At 51.2% G+C, this 15,683-nt stretch overlaps 1 protein-coding gene across 1 annotated transcript; it reads right to left on the bottom strand.

Annotated features, from left to right (window-relative positions):
- Positions 1 to 1,897: 1,897 nt before the first annotated feature.
- Positions 1,898 to 12,550, bottom strand: BPIFB6 (BPI fold containing family B member 6; the record flags this gene model as incomplete). Its single annotated transcript, XM_080925007.1, has 15 exons — positions 1,898 to 1,930; positions 2,506 to 2,582; positions 2,942 to 3,005; positions 3,713 to 3,758; positions 5,180 to 5,247; positions 5,744 to 5,917; positions 6,222 to 6,272; positions 7,363 to 7,536; positions 8,159 to 8,250; positions 8,890 to 8,950; positions 9,374 to 9,428; positions 9,584 to 9,733; positions 10,155 to 10,259; positions 11,132 to 11,231; positions 12,451 to 12,550. The coding sequence occupies 15 exons, from the start codon at positions 12,548 to 12,550 to the stop codon at positions 1,898 to 1,900; spliced, it is 1,350 nt and encodes a 449-aa protein (XP_080781133.1).
- Positions 12,551 to 15,683: the final 3,133 nt, after the last annotated feature.

Here is a 15,683-nt window from a genome sequence, read left to right on the forward strand (position 1 = left end):
GTGGGGGGAAGGTTGTGTGTCAGTGGCTGAGTGGGAGGGGAAGGTTGTGTGTCAGTGGCTGAGTGGGGGGGAAGGTTGTGTGTCAGTGGCTGAGTGGGGGGGGTTGTGTGTCAGTGTCTGAGTGGGGGGGTTGTGTGTCAGTGACTGAGTTGGGGGGGTTGTGTGTCAGTGTCTGAGTGGGGGGGGGGAGTACCTACATGCAGACACAGGCAAACACTGCAGACACACAGGTCCCTCTTACACATGGCCTTCTATGTTAATGCTGACCCAAGATCCTGAAGCCTCAGTACCCAGCCAGACCCTCATACTTTGCTTGATGCCCAGCCACACCCTGGCCCACAGATACCTGCTCACTTTCCTTGCGACCTCAAAGCCCCACTTGAGCTAGCATTTTTTATGCCAGATACTGGCCAAGCACTCCCTCTGGCGCCATTCATATAAGCTTTGCAGCCTGCTGGGATTGGTGCTGGCATCATCTGTGGCGCAGGTGAGAAAAACAAGGCTCCCATTGGTGCCGTGATTCAACCAAAACCCATGGCAGAGACAGAATTGAGTCGAGCCAAGGCAGACTAGCTGTGGAGCCCAAGTTTCAATTTCAGCCTTCTATGGTATATTCTGATGTGTTCTAGTGTGTCCTGGTGTGTCCTGATATGCCCTGGTATGCTCTAATGTGCCTCTGATGTGCCCTAGTGTGCCCTGATGTGACCTGGTGTGCCCTGATGTTCCCTAGTGTGCCCTGATGTGCCCTAGTGTGCCCTGATGTGACTTGGTGTGCCCTGGTGTGCCCTGATATGCTCTGATGTGCTCTGATGTTCCCTGATGTGTCCTTGTGGGCCCTGATGTTCCCTGATGTTCCCTGGTGTGCCCTGATATGCCCTAGTATGCCCTGATGTGCTCTGACGTGTCCTGATGTGTCCTTGTGTGCCCTGATGTGTTCTGGTGTGTCCTGGTGTGACCTGGTGTGCCCTGATGTGTCCTGATATGCTCTGATGTGCTCTGATGTTCCCTGATGTGCCCTAGTGTGCCCTGATGTGCCCTGATGTTCCCTGATGTTTCCTTGTGTGCCCTGATGTGTTCTGGTGTGTCCTGGTGTGCCCTGATGTGCTCTGATGTGCTCTGATGTTCCCTGATGTGTCCTGGTGTGCCCTGATGTGTTCTGGTGTGTCCTGGTGTGCCCTGATGTGCTCTGATGTGCTCTGATGTTCCCTGATGTGTCCTGGTGTGCCCTGATATGCCCTAGTATGCCCTGATGTGCTCTGATGTGCCCTGATGGGTGCCCTGGTGTGCCGTGATATGCCAATCAGGACATTCTGAACCTCAGCTTCCTTGTCTGTGAAATACTGACAGCCACCTCCTCAGCTGTAAGGACTAACAGAGGGGACATGGAGAGAATCCTGGGGGTACATGCTTCACATGAATAGAGACATTTTCAGGTCATAAAGTCCTGGGCCACAGTGCTGAAGCAGTGGGTGACCTGTTATCCCTGTTGTGCCCTGATGTGTCCCCCACACAGTGGGATGACCTCACTTGTCTCTCCCACAGGTTCTGGATGAGCAGAGCAAGGAAAGCATGAACATTAACTCTAAGCAGTCGCTCAGCGTGTGCCTAACTCACCCCAAGGCTGGGCCAGTGGCACCTCAGATCTCAAGCTGACCCTAAGTTTCATCAAAGAGGCCCCAAAACCACATGTTCATTGGCTACAAAAAAAGACAGAAACACTGAGTATGTGTAAGGGTCTTCCTCCTGTTTATTGCTGAGGCCTACCAGACCTCAGACTTTCTCCTGGTCACAGGAAGCAACCATTGGTGGCAGGGCCAGGCCCATCTGGCTCACATCTGGGTTCCTCTGCTGTTTCAGAACGATGGCAGATGAAGGCAGTTGGCAGCATCTTGCATGGTCATTCCATCTTCAAGCCCAGCACCAGGGCATTCTGATGGGGGAAAAGAGCTGGTGAAGGGGGTCTTGGCAAAGGGGATCATCCAGGCTCAGGAGCAGAGGGAACCAGCCATGGCCGGGAGGCAGAAAGCAACACTTATATAAGCAAAGGCCTTGTGACCTGGAAAGTTCCTTTGCCCCTCTGAGCCTTAACTTATTCAACTGTCAAATAGGAATACACCCCACAACCTCCTAGAGTAGAGAGAGGCATGTGAGAAATTTCCACTTAACGCTCCAGGCTCAAAGCCCAACATGCAATGACAAACTTGTATTCACTGAGCACTTACTATATGCCTCCGGGTTCGTTGTCTCAGGAAATCAGGACAGCTCTATGAGGCTGATGTTCAGATTCTCAACCCCATTTAAACCCAGAAAAGGGGAGTGGGCATAGAGACATCATGGTGGCAGGGCTAGAGGATGAAGTATCCTTCTGTGCAAGACCCTTGTTCCAGGGCTGAGGGATTTGCCTTCTCCCACCTCCTCCCTCCTGTTGGCCAGAGGTCAGCTCTTGCTGATCACCCATTGTCTAAAATTGTTCATTGACATGGCTTCCCCCAGCCTCTCCCTCACCTCTACTATGTCCAACTCAGCCAGGTTATAATTGATAGCCAGAAGGTCTGGGAGCGGAAGCCCAACACGGAGAACATCTGAGAAAGAAAGAGAGGGAAAGTCATCTCAGCCCAGCTGCTTGGCAAATAATAAAGAGGCTGCGCAGAGATGGGTGGGAGAGATTCCTGTAGGAATTCATGTCATGATCGATTCATGATGTCTGCTGGCTACACAGGCAGAGAGCACCTACCCACCTTGTTTATCACAGGTCATCAGGGTGGGATGTCAGGGGATCAGAGCCCAAATGACGAGATGAGCTCTTGCCTCCAAGAAGGTGACATTAAGAATGCATTGGCCTTGATGTTTAGGCATTGGTCATCTACTCCCAGGGCTTTGGGACCACAGAGGTGGAAGCCCCCTTTGGTAAAGGGCATCCCAATTGTCAAAGAAATCTCACCGTTCACCACAGGAATGTAGGCCTTCTGGAGATAATCAGTGACAAAGCCAGTTAACTCTGACTCCTGAAAGAGACAGATGGGGGAAAACCCCAACACAGTTGAGCACCCCTCCTCTGCCTACCCTCACCTAGGCCTAGGGAACACAAAAAATAAAAATAAAAGGGATATTAAGGACAGCAAACAGCTTGTCCAGCCAGCCTCAGTTCTGGGTCTAGGCCCTGCCTTGCTCCTAATCCCTATCAGGTGACATATAGGGCACTGAGTCATGACACACTAAGAGTCAGGAGGGGACCATGTCCTGCACTACTGATCTGATACAGAACTCATATCTGGGATTGGCCATACATCCACCAGCTCTTTGGGCCCATGAGTATGAGTTATGGCTGCACTTAATCATGGGCTTCCAGGAGAGCTCATGTATACATAAGGTATTTTCTAATGTCATATTACTATCTACTGGATTGGATGCTGTGATGGGGACCCTGAGGCTAGAGACTATTAAAAATAACACCCTGGCCAATCAAGACCCTTCAGGTCACTACCATGGTGATACTTTTATAATCAACCCATAGAGATGACCAGATTCTAGCTGGGGAAGGGAAGAAGAACTCAGAAAAGTTAAGGGTCTTCCCCAAGGTCAGATGGTGTGTCAGGAGGCCCACAGCATAGGAGTGCCTTGCTCTCCTTACTCTGGCTCCATTGTAGGGCCTGTCCCCTGTAGGCTCAGTGTTGCCTTCAGATGGCCAAGCAAAAGCACTTGGGACACTTACATGGAAATCGCCAATTGAAGAAGATTCCCGGGACAGACTCAGTAGACTGTGAAGAAGGAAGAGGTAGAGGAAGTATGGTCAATGCTACTGAGAAAGGAGCTCCTCACTTTATACCCCATACAGGTGTCCTTCTGCAGTCTGCTTCCCATTGGCAGCCAGAGGATGTTACCTCTCACTCTGTCTTCACAGAGACCCCTCCTGAATGACCTCTCATGAATTCTGCTATTCCCAACTCTGGGTTCTCGATCATGTCTCCATTGACAACCCAAAAGGCCAGACTAAAATCCTTGAAGGACATGAAGGAGTCTTTCCCTTGCCCTCTCTGATACAGCTCCCAGGAGACACTAACAGACACCAGCACCAGAACAGGCCATGGATGGTCATCTGGATTCTACATGTTCATACCCCAGATCTCTTCAGCTACATGGGCAAACAAATCCCAAAAGAGACAACAGCCCAGGACCAAGTCATGCAAACAGTCTATCTCTTGGTAAGTATGATTGGTCTAGCCTTGCCCACGTGACCCAAACTAGATTCCAAAGCCTTGGTGACTATAAAAACTACTGGACCAGGGTAGTTCTTGGGTCCCTTTACTACCTAGTGAGGAGGAGCTTCCTGAGAATCTAACCAGCAAAGAGCTCATCAGAGAAAGAGAAGAAGGAAGCCAGAATATTGAGAACTTTGTGGGCCCGATCCCACCACACCTGAAGCAGACACACAGCTTTATGTCACATGGGCCAAAAGTTTCCCTCTTGGGCTGTAATGTAGTTCCACCTGAAACTCTGCCTCTTACCACTGAAAGAATCCTGACATAAACCAAGCCAGATGAATTCCTGAGACAAGTACAGATATCAGCGAGGCTGAGTGTAACCAGGTGTCCTTCCCCCCGGAGTGAATAAAACAGAGGAATAAAACAGGATATGGAAGTAAAATACATGCCTTGTCCTTCACCAGGGGAAGCACATAGAGCTAAGGATGCCCTGGAGGATGTAGCATTAGAGCTGGGCCTTGACTCATTTGGAAGAAATGACAAAGGACTATGGGGAAGACCAAGGTCCAAAACCAAATCCACAGTGGAAGGCATAGTGGAAGGGTAAGGGCAGAAGATTTGAGAAAGGCTCTGAGTGCCAAGCTAAAATTTAAGACCATGAAGGCAGTGTTCAGCCTTGGGGATCTAGAGCGGGCTAAATGGCCAGAGCAGCCTGGTAGTGTGGACCGTAGTGAGTGGATTTAGGTAAGAACCCAGATGGATCTGAGTGAGAACCTGAAATTGGGATCCAAGAGCTGTCACTGGAATGGATGAGAGAAAAAGAAGACCATGGCCATAGGTCTATGGTGGTGGTGGCATAGAAATGTACGTATCCATCAGTCTGTGTTGTAGATGGTGTGAAGAGATAGAAGGGTGTGTTCTTAGAAATAGAGCCAGGGCTACTACAGGGATGCCATCGTGGGACCAAAAGCTCCTACCTGTCCAGAGAGGTGGCCATCTGCAGCCGGTTCTCATGCACTGAGTAGTGGATTTCCAGTCCAATGTGCTGGCATGGGGGAGAGAGCAGTGACGGTAATGGGTCTTCTATTGTTCTACTTCCCTTCCTATCCTGGGACTGAGCCCAGGAGCCTCTCCATACCCCTAGCCCAGGATCCTTGTCTCTCTTTCTCCTGGATCAACATGATCTTTCATAAGCACCTGTCCCGTGGTTAATGTCTGCACATGGTCTTAACTGTTCTGGGCCTTTGCCCTGTGCTCAGGGTATTCCCAAGCTCCTCAGCATCAGCTCCTCCCTTGCATAGCTAGTGCTAAACCTTCGGCTGTCTCAGTCAGGGCTGACTGTGTGGTTTCTTTGGGCTTCCACAGTTCTGCAGCAGAATTTACCATCCTTGGGGGCTGGGGAGTATCAGAGGGAGAGAGGAGAAAATAACTCATCATACGGTAGGTCAGGTCTTTGTGTCTTGACTCACAACTAAAATCCTAGCACCCTCTAGCCTGATGTGTCTCCAAGGTGAGAGTGACTACGGATGGTCCCCACTCACAGTCTCCAGGCGAAAGAGTGACTTCGGGTGCCTGCCATGTCTACGTGCTGCAAACATCTCCAGGCCGCCATGGAGGTGCATCCGGCTCTTTCCGGCCTCCATGGTAACCTTAGGGGGTTTGTTTATCTTCACCTTGATCAACAAAGGTTTGGGTTTGTGGTATGTCTTGGCCACCTGCAAAGACCGAGGCACAGTCTCAGAGCCAGCCCTTGGATTTCAATCAGAGGATGTCTCAGAAAGTGGCTGGTTTCTGCCAGAGGTCCAGTGTGCCAATGCCTGGCTGTGTCTCTTAGGAAATGAAAGGGGCGAAACACGGACTTGGGCTGTTTTTGTGCTGGATACAGGGCTCACAGACACTAGGGCTGAGCTGTCTCTAGGCCAGATCCAAAGAGTCCTCTGTGAAGAGGGTGGCCTGTCTCCACATCCCAAGTCAGATCCCTCTGCCTGAAAGGAAGTCACAAGTGACTGTGGCACTCACCTGTGGGATGAAGCCAGCCAGTGTCCTAGTGGTTTGTGGCAGCTTACCAACCTACAAACCAAAGTCAAAGTGGGCACTGTGTAAAAGCCAGTTATCCCAGCATCCACCTCTCTGCCTCCGAGTCTCCCTTCACCTGAACGCACAACTCTGCTCAGCTAGGGGAGGCCCCTCCATTGCCCAACCATATTTTACACACCCCAGTGCCCATGGCTCCTGACCAAGGTCAAATGCTTAGAAAAGGTTGAATGGAAAACCAGGAAGATTGATGGGGAAATGGCCAGGTGTGATGGATGGTAAAGTAAGTTTATAGACAGGTAGATAAATGGGGGGAGGGGGACAGAAAACCAGATGCGTGAGGAAACGGGGAGGATGGGTAGATACGCAGATGGAAGTGTGGTGAAAAACACCTGTGGGGATGACTGTGAAGTGGAGTGAGTTGCTGAGGAGAAACCAGATGGTGCCTAGGAAGAAAATGGATCGGTGACCACTGGGAAGGTGAGTGGCTGGTAGGAGGGTGGGTGGTAAGATGGTGCACTGGAGGAGGGGAGGATGCACAGGTGGGTAGGACGGATCCTGGCTGGGTGAACCCGTGAGTGGCAGAAAGGACAATGGCCAGACGTGTCAATGATGGCAGAGAGGTACACTTACCCACCAGCCTGTGCTGACAAGGAGATGAAGGGACAAAAGAATGTGAGGCTGGTGGAGGGAGGGGGGACTGAACCAGGTTATGAAGACACAGTGTATAGGTGATGGTTCAGGTAAAAGGAAAGCAATGGTTGCAAGGGCCTGAGGTAGATGGAGATGGCTCAGGGAGTAAAATGGCGCACAAGCCTTGACCTGATCGCAGGCCCTGGAATGCCCAGTGGGAGGAGAGAACCAACTTCAGAAATATGTCTTCTGACATCCACGTGTACAGTTTTTTTAACTTGGAAGAAAAGAAGAATGTAGGTGGACCACTAAATGGTATTGGAAGTCTGATATTCACATGACTAGACACTGGTCACATGGACAGAGGAGTGAATGGGAGGAGTAACTGACGTTGAGCCTGCAAGCAGCCCCACATCTCCAGTGGCAGTTCTGCATCTGAGTCCCGGACCAGGCCCAGGTGCCCCAGGCAGGCGGGGGTGTGGTGACAGCTCACCCTCTTGTCCTTGAGGTTCACTTCCAAGGACTTCTGAAGAAGGGCCAGCTCAGCTGTGAGGAAGGTGGCGGAGAGCAGCAGCTGAGAGTCCTTAGCTGGGCCCTCGGGGAACTCTGGGGCTGACCCATCAGCGGCAAGCTGGATGAGTTGGCCTTCCTGAGGCTGTACCACAGGCTAGGATACAATAGAAAGTACACTCAGCCGTAGGGAAATGAAGGCAGGGCAGGCTTGGTTCTCCACCCACTGAGGCTCAAGTCAGACCTTGAGCCAGCAAGACATAGAGCAGAGCAGGTTGCAGGTGGGGGAGGGGTGTGGATTGAGAGGACAAGAACATCAGCCATTAGGTTCCTGGCAGTTTCTCCTAAGAGTCACCTTAGTGGCTCTGACTCTGGCCATTTTTGCAGACTGTGCTATGAGCCCTACCACATCATTCAAGCGAGGAGAACAGCCCCAGCATGGCAGGTAGAAGGCCACAGTGAGGGCTGGGACTTCCTAGCCTTTTCATCTACATCTTCTGTCACCTGGGGCTTGCTCATGTAAGTGAGGACTGAACTCTGCCCCTAACTCACTGCAGAAGCCCCTTTAAACCTGGTCTCTTCCCAATCTCAGTGACCCGATCTATACAGTGGCAAGGCGTAGCCATTCTCTGAAAGACACACGTAGTCCTGCAACAGACCGAAGCCACCAGCCCCGGCAGCCTCTTCTCAAGCAGAGTTAGGGTCCTCATAGTGAGGATCCTGCCAACCACCTCCCGGCCAAGCCTGAGCTCAGTGCCCTGGGGACCCTCGCTACTTACACTAAAGTCCACCTGGATGTGACCAGCTGTCGTGGATGGCGGGGATGTCAGAGCATATTTGACAGTGCCCGTCTGGCCCACAGGCATGGGGTCTGTGGAGAAGAGGTCCCACTCAGAAGGGCACCAGCCCATCTGGTCGCTAAAAAAGCCAGAAGTGGCCACTGCTCCTGAGCTTGCCTGTCCCTCTGTGTGGCCTGAGAAGTGGCATAGGTCCTGGTAATCTGTTGTTCTGCTGGCCCAGACTTCGGCATTCACCCGAGCCCTCGCAACAATGGTAATACATATGAGATGGGAATTACAGACTGCCCACGCGTGAGCAAATGCTGGCTGGGGGAAGTGAAGTGACTCCTCCAAGACCCCACAGCTGAGGACACTCAGAAGACAGGGAGGGGACTTCAGGTCCAGCCATTAGGAGTTTCCTTTTCACACCCTGGGGTCTCTGTGGACCCCTAATGAAAGACAGCAGACCTCTTCAGCAAAGGACTCAGGAATGCCCATGTATCATGAGGTCTGTGGTTGTATACAGAGAGTGGCTGCCATGGAATTCAGATGGATAAAAAGGACCCAGGCACCCCTTGGAGTTTCAGGCTTCTCATCTAGATAGTGGGAAACACCATGACCTCAGCCCTCTTCTTGCCCTGGAGACAGGCTGGAAGCAGCCATGTGAGTGGAAAGCATGCCACTGAAATTGAACTACTCTGACATTCTGTGTGGAAGAGGGATGTCCTCACCAGCCAACTTGATCCATTTCTTGTTCACATACACCAGGACAGCATCAATGGCTGGACACATCTGCCGGCAAAGAAGGCACCAGCCTAAGTGGGTTATATACTCAAGGAGACTCCACAGTATTCCATAGGGAATCTTAAGAACCCCAACAGGTGTCAAGGAGGCAGGGGGCAGGAGGCAGGGGGCAGGAGGCCCAAGTCATGAGACTATCAACACCAGAGCCTGGATTAGAATCCAAATGATTTTACAGTGTGCAAAATTACCAAGGATCCGTGTCCTTGGATTGCCAATCTGGGCAGTGTTGAACACACGTGCTGTGCTGCCTATGCTTATGCCTGTGCAGACATCACTAGATGATCATTGTGCTTCTTCCTCCTGAGCCAGCCAGACTCTGAACCACTCTCAGACACTATCAACACATCAAGATCACTGACTACCACAGCAGTCCCACCAAGAAGGGATGAAAGCTTGCTCAGGGCCACTCACCAGGCCAGGGAGGACTTTGCGCAGGGTACTGTCCACAAACTTGTTGATGGCCTTGCTGAGACACAGACATGGGGGACCAGGTGAACATTGCATCAGTGACACCAAATTGGACAGAACACAAAGGGACGGGGTTATACGAGTTCAGTGGCTCAGGAAGAGGAATGATGGGGAAAGACAGCGAGGACCACCATCTCCCACAGGACCCCTTACTTGTTAGGCAGATTTGTTTTCACGCTGACCAGGATGACCTCACAGCCCTCACTCCTGAACATGGGGGTGCCTGTCTCCTCATCTTGCAGAAGCCGATCGGTGGCTGTGATATTGAGGACCACGTTGATCTCCATGTTCCCTCCTGTGAAGCTGGAAGGCCAAGGAGGTCACACTCTGGGTATCTCTACTACTGAGGCATCTATCCCCACTCTCTTTGCTCATAACCTCAGAATCTGAGAAGGCAGAGGGCAGGATCTACCCCCACATGCTGAAAAACCGGAATGGGGCCTGCTCACATCCACACAACCAACCAACCTTTCCACTCCCATTACGTCAATGAACTCTTACACTGCTCAGCTGTAATTTCCTCCCCAGACTCTCCCTGAGCTTTCTCCAGCTGCTCAGTCCAATCCCCTTCAGCCTGAGCCTCTGCTTCATCTAGCTCTTGTCAACCCAAAACCCAAGCCTACAGTCACCTCAGATCCCAGCACAATGAACAGCCAGTACTCAGTGAATATATATGGAAGGGTGAGACAAGGGGACAGTCTCCTCCCCCAACTCCCACACCAACCTCTTGCCAGTGATGGTCATGCCTGTGGACACACACTGGAAGATGCCCACTCCAGGTGCAAAGTTCAATGTGATAACAGGTTCCAGGACATCCTTTACTTTCATACTGGGAGGGGACACACATTGTACAGTGATAAGAACTGAGAAGCAAGAGCCAAGCTCTCAACATGTTTTTCCACCACCTCCCTGGGAGGCCTGAGCAAACTTCTAGACCAATCCACTAGGGCCTTCTGACATGTGAACCAATGGCTTGGACATGAAACAATCTGTGTACAGAAAACCCTCACATGCGAGGTGAGACACATGGCTGACTCTGTGTGACCTTGGGCTATACTCTTTCCCTCTTTGCCTCGATTTCTCCAACAAAGGGTTAGAAAATTTGGGTTGAATCTAGGTTTCTCAACAGTGTCACCTTTGATATTTGGAGCTTAGTACCAGCAACATAGAACCAAACTCATGTATACTAACAGTGCTCGCCCTCCCCTTTGCAAACTGAGACAACCAAACGTGTCTCTGGGCATTGCCAAATATCCCCCCTTAGAGACACAGCCACCTCTAGCTCAGAAACATCATTTGAGAATCAGGATTATCGGAGAATTGAGAGGCACATATATACCCACCTTCCTGTCTGAGCTAATTAACATTGCTAATCTATTCTATCCTTCTAAATCCAGATAGTGCCTCTGAACCCTAAGATCAGGCGGCCCTGACAGCCACAACAGTGTTAGCAGGGAGCCTGTTCCCTGTTCCTCCTTTACTGGATGACTATAGACACCTTTCCAGCTCTACCATTTGAAAAATTGTTTCTCCATTTAACTTCATGCATATTCAGTGAGCTCACTTCCTTTGGTAAATGACTCTGGGCAGGAGTGTTTCCCATAGTAGCCTGAGGAATCCCAGGATAATGCAGGAGAAAAGTTTGCCTGAACCAAGTGCCCCTCATGCCTCATCCTCCCTGTGCCTCTGACCCCTGCTTACTTGCTGAGGCCCTTAATGGCCTTTGCCCCTGGCTGTGGGTTGCTAGCCTCAGCAGCCATCTTCTCCAGGATGTGGCTCTCCTCCATGGCAGTCTGGACCTCTGGAGGGGAAAGGGTGCCAACCGACTCTTAGTTCTACTGTTCTTCTGTCCTTCAACAATCTCTCTGGCATCCTGGCCACTTATGGCTACTTCTAGACACTGTGCCCAACAAAGCAGTAGACCAGAGATATGCCACAGGCCCAGCTCCTGACCTTTCTCAGCCTAGTGGGAAGTGACAGTGACAACTGCCATCAAAGAGAAGCTCAAGAACCACATGAAGAGTTCAGGCAGGAAGGGGACAACTGCCAGAAGGAGGTGGCAGACATCACCCCTTCCTTGGAGGAAGAACAGGCGGAAGAACGGGCATTCTCACTAGAAGGGAAGAGACTCAGCAAAGCAGGTCAGGCAGAGAGCATGAGGAGGGCAAAGATGAGAAAGAGGCAGGTCAGCCAGGGAAGGGGTGCATGAGACAGTGGGGGCTGGGGCTGGGAGCATTAGAGAAGGGCTAAGTGAGGAGAGAGAGGAAGAGAGGAAGAAGGATGAGGAGGGGCAGGGCACAGAGCAAGCACAGATAAGAGCATTGAGAGGGGAGTGCGAAGCCCAGGTAAAGGGTGAGGAGTAAATGCATGGAAACCTGGAAGGGCAGCATAGTGGGTGGCCAGAGCCCTCTTCTGGACGCTGGTCCCCAAAATTGAGGGTTCCAAACCTCAGAGGATATCCTGTTAGAAACCCCTTCAACAGAACCACAGGCTACTTTTCAGAGAGGGAGTAGATACTGAATAAGCCAGCCTTGACCTGAACTCAACTGTTTCATGGAGCTGGGCACAGGGTGGAAAATGAGTCCCGATACACAAGGTTACCTCACATAGCAGAATTTGACACCTTGTTTGTATTTCTCTACATTACAAATACACAAAGAACACACACAAGGCACCGGACTTGCCTGGGGTCACACAGCAAGTTGACAGAGCTGGGATTTGACCCATACCTGTCAGCTCCACAGCCCACACATGGCACCAGCCCCTTCCATTAGAGCAAAAAAGAAACTGAAAGGGAATAGTATGTATGATTCTATATCTAACTTGAGGAAACATGGGAAGTTGGCTCATTTTCTCTGGGCCTCCACTTCCCCTTCTGTAGAATGGAATGCTAGGAGTAGCTCATTGCAACTAAACTGACTTTGCAAATCATAGATGTTCAAGCCCAGCAATCTTGAGAAATCTCTACCTATTACCTGCCCCATGTCCCCCTGCCTCCAGACCAGGGCCAAGTGACTCACCATGGTTCATAATGTCCATGCCCAACCTCAGAAGAGCCCCAGGGTCAGCTTGAGTGCCAGTCAGAAAGCCACCGAGGACCAGGCACAGACTCCACAGCATGCCTCCACCTGTGTAGAAGGCCCAGAGTTACTTCAGGGAGTGTAGTCTCCCCAAATTCCCTTTTCCTATGGGCATAGAACATATAAGCAATGGGCAGGTCAGCTGCGGATTTTTATGTGTTCGAGTACAGCTCAGTGCCCACAGGAGGTCAAGTGCTCACAGTGCTAAACCCACAAGGAAATCCCCACACATCTCTACCAAGTTCACCCTGCATAACGTACATGGCCACCAGGCCTCTCACTTGCTCCAGCCCAACCTCACTTACCTCTGCAACCCAGAGCCCAATTCAGCCCCTGAGGAACTGGAGGTCCCCTTTTCTAGCAAGGACAAAGGAACTCTGAAGAGTGTCCTCCAATCGATTTCACCCATGTCACAGGTGGGCACATAGCCCTTCAAGAAGGCTTCCGTTCCCAGCCAAAGCTGATACCACCACACACCTGGTGGTTCTTGGAGAACTAGAGATCCCCTGAGACATAGTCTTGCCAATAGGGAAACTGAGAGACATAAGAGGCCTCATAGCCAAGGAATTGCACACTGAGTAATGACCTCCTATCTTGTCACTCGGTGTTCTCCAGGAGTCCCGCTCTCTACTTACCCACTCCAGAAGTTCTCCCAGCCGGGGCCAAGTATGTGGTTCTGGATTGAGCTTTAACTGAAAGGAATCAAGGAGGGGCCACACAGCCGGCCTGTGTCTGCCTGGAGAAGGGAGTGCCTTCAGGACTCACTACAACACACTCAAGCTACAGCTTTCATGACCCCCAAGCAAACCTCTGCTAGGCATACCAGCCCAGGTGTAAGCATATATTCATTCATTCATTCATTCATTCACTCATTCATACACTTGTTTATCTAGCCATTCATCTCTTCCCTCATTCCTCCATTCACTCCTCTGTCTAGTCACTCACTCACTTATACATTAGTGTGCCCATTCATTCACTCATCTATCCATTCATCCATTCATTAATCTGTCCACTCATCTGTTCATTCATTTCTTCACTCACCCATTATTTCAAACACTCATTCATTTATTCATCCATTCATTCATCTAGCTCTTGCTTATGGTGCATTGCTGCAAGGTCATCTGAAAATCTGGAGAGCAAGTTGGCGAGAAAAGTTAGGATGTCAGTGTGATCAGGGGGTTGCTAAGGAGCCTGGGACCCAGAGAGTGAGACGAGGCAGAGTCTGAGCAGAGGCCCTTCAGTCCCTAAGTAAACGTGAAACCCATTGCACCCCGTTCCTGGAACATCCTGCCACCTGGGCCCAGGGATTCTGCAGCTCCTGTGAATCACACGCATGTGCCCCAAGAAGTCTCTCATGGATGGCACTCTAGGCTCTGTGCAAGGACAAAGGAACTCTAAAAAGTGTCCCCCAATCTCATGCATCCCACAGGTAGGCACAGAACCCTTCCAGAAGGCTGCCATTCCCAGGTCAGAGTGAATACCACACACTTTACTGGTGGCTCAGAGTTTTCACCGTTATAGAAGAAGGCCATCCAGGAGACATGAAGATAACAGGATGCTGGTTTTAGTTGCACTTTTGCCTGAGCTCTGCCTCCCTTACAACCCCTGTCCTCCGTCCATCTACCATTTGCCCGCTTCAAGGGCTCCTTTCAGCCCTGACCTCCACCACCACCAAGTTTCAAAGACCTCAAAACCAGTAGGAGCCGCCTAGGACCCACACAGAAAGCCACCCACCGTGACACGCCACCCCTGCTGCCCACCCCCGCCCTTAAGGCCCAGATGAACTCTCAGCTCCAAGCTTCCCTTCTCTTCTCCCTGAGCCCCTGGATGCAGCCACAGAGGCCTGATGACTCTGCTGCCCAGTTGGACACCCCAAGCCTTATGTGTCTGAAGAAGGTGTTCAGGGGCTACCTGTGAGATAAGAGTGTCTGGCAGAGGTCAAGGACCTAGATGGGAGCCCTACCCCCATCCTATGAACAAGTGCAGATAAGTTCTTTCTCCTCCTGGAGCCTCAGCTTTCTCATTTGTAAAATGACAGCTGTGGATGAGTCACTCAGGGAAGAGCCACAGGTGGGGGACTGTTCTTACCTTGTCAAGCTTGGGGAAGGCCTACAGCTGACTGCCCCCTGCTCCCAGACCTTTGACGAGGAAACCCTTATATTCAGGAGCCTGATTAGCCGCTTGGATAATTAAGGGCTTAATAAGGGATAGATAATTATCTAGAGGCGTAGAGAACAGGAGACCCAGGGTTCACATGAGTATTTGTTCTGTTCCAACATAAATAGCACAGAAGAGGGTGGCAGGGGAGCCCAAGGGCCACACTAAGGCCATTACTAGAGACAGATGTGACTGTCCCAGAGGACAGCGATGCCCCTGCTGTTCCCTCTCTCTAACTGTACCTTCCCCAAGGTTGAACACACAGTAGGTACACATTCACTAACTAACACTTATTGAGGACCTACTGTGTCCGGGGCCTGTTTGGGGTGCTGGGATGACCACAGTGAACAGGATAGTTGGGGTTCCTATCCTGAAATGGACACTGGACAAGTCACCAGCACAAGTCCACATTATTCCGAAGGGAGATGAGGCAGGTTAAAGCCACTAAGTCTGGGGTGTGTTACAAATGAAAGGACAAGATGCTGTGAGGACTAGGAGACCCTAGAACAGGGATGTTGCTGCTGATGCCTGGGCAGGGGTACTATGTCTCTGCTTTGACAGGTGCAAAGTCCAGAGCAACTGTCCTGAGATGACGCTTGGTATTTTCCCATCCCCTGCTCAGAGAGCACACAGTCTGGGGCTTGGTAGGAACCAGTATGCCCATGTTTACATGGGACCTTGAAGTCATGGCAGGGTTGATGCAGGCTCCACCTTGATCTGCAAGAAGCAGATGGCATATCCCTCTGTTTCTACCACTGCAGTCCACCCCACACGGAGGCCAGGCGGCTCAGAGCCTTCTGAGCATGAACCACCCACTGGCCTCTGGCCAGCCTGGGAACTTGGGAAGGAATCACTGGGAACAGTGGTGTGGAAAGGCACAAGCAGCCTTTGAAGGGTTAAGGGATCTGAAGCCCCGTCTCAGCCGATGTCCTCCCGAGTGATGCTAGCCGGGCAGCTCCCCTCCAGCTGCCAGTTTCTCCAATGTGAGGAACTTGCTGAACCAGAGAGCAAAGGGA

The sequence above is a fragment of the Micromys minutus genome, assembly GCF_963924665.1.
Source record: "Micromys minutus genome assembly, chromosome: 11".
In the NCBI taxonomy this organism is placed as follows: Eukaryota; Metazoa; Chordata; class Mammalia; order Rodentia; family Muridae; genus Micromys; species Micromys minutus.